Here is an 8515-nt window from a genome sequence, read left to right on the forward strand (position 1 = left end):
GAGAGAGAGAGAGAGAGAGAGAGAGAGAGAGAGAGAGAAAGTGATTTACCAGGCAGAGAATGAGACACTCTCTCAGATGCTGCCAATGTGTCAATTAAAGAAAAAAACTTGGCTATACTGGCTTGTAAAGAGAGGGCTTGTATTTACTTGTTTATTTGGAGGACAAGTTGTGGTTGGTGGTAATAAAGAAAAAGAAAAATGAGTGTCATTGAAACCTTTAAAACATAAAGAACAAAATGGAAGGATATTTAGGAGACAGACAGATAGGGTAAGGCTGGTGTTATTGTGTTACATTTAACACATCCCTCAACAACTATATATAATGGAGATTCCCAGTTTCACATACAATATTCCTTTATTGGTCTTCTTTGTATATGGAAATGATAATGCTTTTCAATGTTTGTTAAGTTCATGAAAAAAGAAAATAGATGATTCAAAATCGAAGATTTGAATGCTCGTTTGCAGAAATTGCTTACTCTATTCTAAAGCTGCATGATAACTTGCTTCTTTTTTAATTGCTGCCAAAAATCCACCTTTTCCAACCATGAGTGGCACATACAAATTCCTTTAAAAAAGAATCATTCATTGCCAGCAGCAAAGCATTTTGAGAAAATGGGCATCCTATGTCAGTGCCTGATTTGGAAGCTTTAAAGAAATCCCAGGCCTCCTTAGGAAAAGTGGAAAGAAAATTTCAGCCAGGGCAAGCACCTTCAGAAGCTTTTTTGTAGTATAGGAACGTGGGATGGAAGTCAATAGCATATTTGGTAGCAAAAGATGTGGGGCTCCACCAGTGATCATCATGGCAACCTTGGCGGGGGTGGGGTTGGTCACTGAACCTCACCTACTTCATTTATAGAATGGAGATAATATTACCTGTAGCTTCTACCTTCCAGTGTTATTATAAGGATGAAATGCAATATAAAGCGCTTTCCAAATCTATATAAACATCAGCCATTATTATGACCATATCATTTGACCTTCATGGGATAGCTCAAGTCCTTTGTCAATTCCATTAGATATTTATTAAACACCTGCTATGTGCAAATCCCATGAGATTAAAACAAAATAAAAAGACAGTGTGGTATGGTGGGAAGTGTGCTGCATTGAACTCAGAGGAGCTGAGTTCAAATGCTGGCTCTGTCATTTATACTTTTTGACTTTAGGTGGATCAGTGAGCCATTCTGGTCTGTTTTGTTATTTGCTAAGCTAGGGGCACTGAACTAGAGGACTTCTCTGATCCTTTCCAACACTAAATCTATGATCCTGTGAAACAGTGTCTACCCTCTAGGCACTTACATTCTTTGAGAGGTATATGACATGACCACAGATAAGTTAGTAAAAGACAATGTGAGGAGGGCAAGGGCATGAAAAACTTAGCCCTATGCCTGAACAGAGTAGGTGCTTAGTTAATATTTCTTGAGTAACAATAACTATGGCCATATTAATAGAAGCATAACATGTGGAGTAGGGGATGTGATGGTCCTTCTGTCCTTGGCCCTGGGCTGTCAACATGGAGGCTGTTATGGATGCCCCATTGAAGAAAGGATATTGACAAGCTAGAGCATGTCTCAATCCATATAACCAACGCCTGAGATTATGCCATCTAAAGACAAATAGAGGAAAGAAGATTCAGGGGAAATCTGAGTACCTAGTGGTGGCCATCTAAGTACTAGTGAAGATTGGTAATTTGACAAGGTCCCCATATCATTAAATTCATTTCTATTCTATAGTATAAGCAGAATTTCTTTCTTCCACTTATTGCAAATTTTACTGTCTTGAGATTTGGGGAATTAGGACCATCTCCCAGCCCAAATAGGGAAGCAGTCCTCTCTCCTAGTTGAAGTTCCTCCTTTTGGAGGCTCCCTGGCAAATCTTAACAAATCAACCCATTTCCCTATTCTTGTCATACTTCCTTATTCCTGTGAATTCTAGAATATGTGAATCTAATGGATATGTATTTTGATTACTTCTACTTTTTTGAGGATAAGAATGCTCTATATTCTGCCATAGAGGTCTTTGGTTTTTGTGAGGCCATAGACCCCATTTATTGGCAATCGCTAAACTTGCTAATAAACTGATCACTTTTGGAACTCTGTCTCTCTCAGGCATCACTGATTTTCATATGTAACAAGATCAACTCAGTTAAGGGGCTATGTATTTGGGAAACCTTGACATGCTTTAGAATGCTTTATAAGACTATTTGATTCCTTCTTCCATGCTTAGATGCCTTATTTCATCAATGTGGGTGTTCCTTAAAAATATTTTAATAATACTATCATTATGATAGGACTCTAGTGTCAAAGAGGGATTTACAGTGTTCTGCTTGGGTCAATAATCTCAGATATGCAGATGATACCACTCAATGGCCAAAAGTGAAGAATTAAGAAGCCTCTTGATGAGAGTGAAAGAGGAGAGTGTAAAAGCTGGTTTGAAGCTTAAAAAAAAAACCTCTAAGATGATGCTGACTGGTCCCATTACTTCCTGGCAAATAGTGTGAGAAGAAATGGAAGTAGTGCCAGATTTTATATTCTTGAACTCAAAGATCAATGCAAATGGTGACTACAGCCATGATATTAAAAGACCTTTGTTGGGGGCCAGGTGGCTCAGCGAGTAAGAGCACAGGCTCCAGTGTCGGGATGACCTGGGGATCGAATCTGGGCTCAGACACTTAGCACCACATCCAGAAATAACTGGCTGTGTAACCTTGTGCAAGTTACTTAACCCCGATTGCTTAAAAAAAAAAGACCTTTGCTACTTGCAAGAAAAGCTGTGGCAAATCTGGACAGCATACTAAAAAGCAGAGACATCACCTTGCTGACAAAGGTCCATATAGTCAAAGCTATGTATGGCTGTGAGAGTTCAACTATGAGGAAAGCCTAGCACTGCAGAATTGATGTTTTCAAATTGTGGTGCTAGAGGAGACTTTTGAGAATCCTTGGGGCAGCAAGGAGATCAAATCAGTCAATTCTTAGATAAATTAATTGAGACTGACCACTGGAAGGACAAATACTGAAACTGAAGCTTAAATACTTTGGTCACATAATAAAAAAGGACTCATTGGAAAAGACCCTGATATTGGGAAAGACTGAAGGCAAAGGGAAAGGGGATGACATAGGATGAGATGGATTAATAGTTTCATAGAACCTACTAACATGAGCTTGGAAGACTTTGGGAGATAGAGGAGGCTGGAAAGACCCAGTGTGCTGTCTATGAAGCCAGGAAGAATAAGACAGGACTGAATGACTAAACAACAACTTGGCTCCAAGGAGGGGTAGCTAGGTGACTCAACTGATAGGGCACTGGACCTGGAATAAAGAAGACCTGAGTTCAAATACAGCCTCAGACACTTACTAGCTATGTGATATTGGGGAAGTCATTTAACCTGTGTTTGCTTTAATCCACTGGAGAAAGCAATAGCAAACCACTCCAGTATCATGGGATTGTTGCAATTTGGGGTGCCAGGAATCCCAAAATTCAATGGAACAGGACAGGTCTGCCTAGAAAGAATTCAGCCACTCAATCCTTCTTTGCATTGGAGTATGAGGTTTTATTATAACACAAGTTAGGCAGGAACATTTCTAGTAAATCTGTACAATAAAAGCAGGCTAGATTCCCAAGGAATTTTTGTAATTTAATGAGATTGAGATTGGTATTTTTATACAGAAAAAGACTGTGAGAAAATCTGGATGGGATTAAGGACTGGTAAATAGCCTGGGGTGGTCTGGAGGCTACTGAGAAAGGGTCTAGATGAGATTAAGGAGGGTCAAGAAAGCCAATTAAGTAATCTTGGTGGGCCTGAAGTCTTGGGTGAGGCACTAGTGATCTGGGCTGCTGAAATGTATGAGGAAATTCAGGGACTGGGTTGCTTTTCCTTTTAGGGGTCCAGGTCCCATCCCCCCCCATCAGGGTCATGAATCGCACTGAATGACTAAGCCACAACATCCACAACAAGTTGGCCCCAGAGAGCAGGAGTAGGGAGAGTAGGCAGAAGTTTCAGAGAGGGATATTTCAGTTCCATACAAAAACAAGCTTCTGACAATCAGAACCAGAGAAGAGGCTGGCCCAGAAGGTAGTGAGATCTCTAGCCCTGGAAGTCTTCAAGAAGACTTTGGATGAGCATCATCCTGTAGGGTGTCACAGAAGAGATGCTGACTCAGGTCCAGGTTGGACTAGATGCCTTTGGGGTCTCCTCCAACTCTACATCCTCTAAATCCATTAGTCATCTGGCTACAAATCCATTGTTTGTCCATACGGGGTTATTTAATAGCTTAGTAAAATAGCAACGCCAACTAGAACCAATGGGAGTTCCACAAATGGGGAAATTTTGCCTAGAGTTAATTTACTTGGAAGGGAAAGTAATATTTACCCAGAGAGCCTTTACAGGATATATTTTTTTTTTTAACATTATGAGAACAATTTCTTTTTTTAGTGAAGAATTACCCTGTGAACCAAATCAATTAATCAGCAAGCAACTATTAAGCCCCTTTTATTGTTTAGTCATTTTCCAGTCACATCTAACTCTTTGTGACCCCTTTTGGGGTTTTCTTGGTGGAGATACTGGAGTGGTTTGCCATTTCCTTCTCCAACTCATTTAACAGAGGAGGAAACTGAGGCAAACTGGGTAAAGTGACTTGGCCAGGGTCACACAGCTAGTGCATGTCAGAGACTGGATTTTAACTCAGGTCTTCCTGACTCCAAACCTGAAACTCTATTCACTGTGCCACCTAGCTGGCTAGGTACAGAGAGGAAAAATAAATGAAAAACAAAGTTATCTTCTTCCCTCCCCCATGCCCAAGCCCTATTCAGAGTGGTGCATGAAAAAGAGTTCTCGGTTAGACTCAAGGGCTCTGGGTTCAAAACCTTGCTCACCATTTCTATCTGTGTGACCTTGAGTTTCCTCATCTGTAAAATGAGAGCAGTTGGATTTGATCTTCCTTTCAGTTTATAAACTTGAGAGTTCTGTTATTTTCTTCCCTCTCCTCTCCCAATCCCTCTTCCTTACCTGCTTCTGGCTTATCATTCAGGACACTGACCACCAGCAATAGCTAGTATGCTGGCATTATGAATAATGAAATTTGTATTCTAGTAGAAAGAATCAGGGATCTGTAATTGGAGGACCTGGATTCAAATCCTGCCCCCATCACTTACCCCCCCCCCCCACCTTGGACAAATCACTTCATTTTCTAATAATTAAAATGATGGGATTAAGCTATAAGGCCTCAAAGGCCTCTTCTAGCTTTCAGACTGGGAGTCCTGGGCTGCAGGTGCACTGCATCTTGACCATTAAACAGCCTGGAGAACGCTTTGTCTGCTTTCTAGAGCCAGGCTCTATCAACTCTGAACATCTTTTATGCCATGGACAGAAGAGCTGGTCTCCCTCCCTTGACCTCTGCAGTGGATGTAGTCACAGAAAGTAAAAAGGACATGAGATAGGAATGTTTTCATAAGAGGTTAATTAATATCTGCTGATTCCTTATGAAATGTGAGCCTGATTCTCTGAAGGAATTAAAGGAGGGAGGGTGGGGATGGAAATGGATGTATCTTCACAAGGTTTTAAATGGCTAAGACCTGCAAGATTTTATCACTTGGAGTCCCCGGTGGAGGATGATCCCAGCTTTGGAGGAGGAACCACTCTTCATAAAGGGGTTGGAAGGGATTATTCTCTTGTCTGTCTACAGTCTTGCCCCAACCCATGGTTTTAAAACAGAACTGCTTGACTAACAGGAGATATTACTTAGGTGTGTGTGTGGGGGGGAACAAATCTTTATTAAGTACCTACTGTGTGCTAAGTGTTTATAAACATGATCTCATTGATCCTCACAGTTCTGGGAGGTAGGCACTATTACTATAACACTCATTTTACAATGGAGGAAACTGAGGCAAACAGAAGTTAAATAACACACAACTGGCAAGTTTCTGAGGCCAGATTATACTCAGGTCTTCCTCAGTGGGGAAAGCCCCTTCTAGAAGCAGGACCTCCAGCAGGAGAGAAGGAAGCTAAGTCTAAGACCTGAGAAAGTCAGTCCTGGCAATTGAGAGTCTTGCTGTGGAAAGGGGTGGCCCCTGAAAGCTCAAATGCCTGCCAGTGGGAGAGCAGGTAAAGGAGGTTTTATTTGTGTCTATACTATTTCCCTGAACCCCGCCCCCTCCACAAACCTGGACAGTTTACCTTTGTTTCCAGTATTTGGCTCTGGCTTTCCTAGGTGTCTCTAATCCACACCCCTGACTCCAGCCAGCAGCCAGCAGCCAGCAGCCAGCTGCAGTATTGGTTCCAAAGGCAGGCCAAGAATGAAAGGAGGATTTACTAACAGATTTGGCAGATTTCCTGTTAGTGGTATCACAGAAAGAAATATGAATGCTTTCTTCCCCTTTCCTAAGTGTTTTAGGATATGGAGAAGTCAATCTTTCAGGCAGGCCTTTGACATGGAGGCCCAAGGTGAGGGGATTGCTTTTCAGGATTTCAGTTTGAGAACCCAGTTCCTAATTGGGCAAGAGGGAAGATACCAGCTGCTGCTTTCAGGATTATTTAACTGCTCATCTACATTCAAAAAGATGCATTTGTTTAATTACAATAGAAGGTTGATTGCAACAGACTTCTTCCCTGGGTCTCTCTGCTATGCAAATTAAAAGACGGGACAAAGAGACTGGGTGTGAAATACTGAACACTGGAGGACCCTATGAGTGGTTTGCATGGAGGGGACAGCATCATCAGCCTTTAGTGCTGGAGACCAGGGTCAGGCTGAAAACATGGGGTCTGCCTTCCCACTGTCCTCACTGAAAATATGATTCCTGCCCTTTGCTGCTGAGGCGGGCCTTGTCAGATAACATTGTACGGTGATTTAATAAGATGAGACACTCACCCTGAGTGAGGGCACAGAACGCTAATCCAGGAGTTCCAGGACATTGTAGTCAATCGAATGATCAATGCCAGCTGATATTTACATAGCTCTGCAAGGCTTGCAGAACACTTTATTTGAATGATCTCATTTGGTCCCCTATAGAGATTTCTATCACAGGGTACTATCATTCCATTTTATGGATGAGAGACTGAGGTAGAGATGACTTATCCACCGTCACACAAGTGGGATACACTAGAGGCAGGAGTCGAGCCCAGATTTTTCCTGGTTCCAAGTCCAGCATATATATGAGTGTGTGTGTGTGTGTGTGTGTGTGTGTACACACATATATACATATACACACATATGCATATACATATACGTACAAATATAAATTATGCCTGTATACACATAGGCACATATTTATTGCTGTTAAAATTAATTTGAAAGCTTTTATCAACTTGAAGAAAACCCTTCCAGCTTTTTCTACCCCCAGAACGTATTATATGACGGAGGACACAGCAGATACCACCAGGGAGCTACAGCTATGCTCGAGACTCAGCCTTGCTCAAGACTGTAGCAGGAATGAATGAATAAGTTGGCTGCCTTAAGAGGCCGATGTGCGAGGCTCTGTGCATACAGGATACACACTCGGCAGACACTCCCAGGGGGCAGATGCCCATCTGATCTGTTTGTTCATGTCTCTAATGGATAAAATATGATTTCTGTGGTAACTCCCAGGAGGCACAATTCCGGAGCTTAGGATTCCACGCCAGCTTGATCTGATTGTTGATTGTGGGAGTGTGACCGAATCAATTCATCTCTTTCTGAGTCTCTTTCCTCTTCTATAGGCTGGAGATGCTGAACTAATGGTCCCCAGCACGTTCTCCGGGGACAGGACCTGTGGAACAGTGAGGCTCTGTGTTTCATCCATGCTTAGTACTGGGTCAGCCCTTGTGTCTGGTACGCAATCCCTCTCTTCTTACCTCCATCCTATAGCGCCCCTTTTTGCCTTTGAGATTCGACTCCCCCCCTTCCATAGTAAACCTTGTCTGATCCCTACCAACTGGTAGTGTCTCCCTCTTCCCCAAGTAATTAGCTGTATTTATTCTATCTGCAGAATATTCCGTATTTATTCTGTATATATTGATCTTCCTCCACAGAATACAAACGCTTTGGACATGTCACTACAACAACCCCTCTCCCTGCTCTGTTCTGCCCCATGTACCCCTTGCTTTGAAAGGCCTCCTCAGCAGATTGTAGCCAAATTCCTTTACAGAGTGAATACAAAAAGCATTTATTAAGTGTTCGTTGTATACAGGTACTGTAGATACAAAAACAGAAGAGAAAGGCAGCAGCCCAGGTCCTCCAGGAAGACAAACATAAAGAGGGTCTAGTGATAGAAGTGGGGGAAGATGGAAAACAGGCAGCAAGTCTTGGAAATGGCCTAGGAGAAAGAGGATTCCAGGAGGGTCGGTGAAGCTGAATGGAAGAGCCCCAAGGCCAAGTGACTCAGCTTTGAGTCTGCAGAAAGTGAGCTCCAGTGAGAGATGAGGTCGTGGATGTAGGCAGACCTCCCCAGAACTCAGCCTTCTACTTTACAATAAGCAGTGAGATCTGGTCAGCAGCTGCCTGTGATGGAACAGAACACCAGGCTGAGAAGGCACCAGCCTCAGGCA

At 42.4% G+C, this 8515-nt stretch overlaps 1 protein-coding gene across 1 annotated transcript in view; it reads right to left on the minus strand.

Moving 5' to 3' along the window:
* The window catches only part of RPL14 (ribosomal protein L14), a 264687-nt gene extending 256627 nt beyond the window's left edge, over positions 1 to 8060 (minus strand). The window contains exon 1 of the mRNA XM_069088627.1: positions 8054 to 8060. Coding sequence (XP_068944728.1) covers positions 8054 to 8060 — 7 coding nt within the window. The remainder of the gene's footprint in view (positions 1 to 8053) is intronic.
* Between the last annotated feature and the right edge of the window lie 455 nt (positions 8061 to 8515).

Source organism: Petaurus breviceps, unplaced genomic scaffold (assembly GCF_028583685.1).
Source record: "Petaurus breviceps papuanus isolate PSGF00001 unplaced genomic scaffold, PetGlider_PUasm1.0 185, whole genome shotgun sequence".
Lineage (NCBI taxonomy): Eukaryota > Metazoa > Chordata > Mammalia > Diprotodontia > Petauridae > Petaurus > Petaurus breviceps.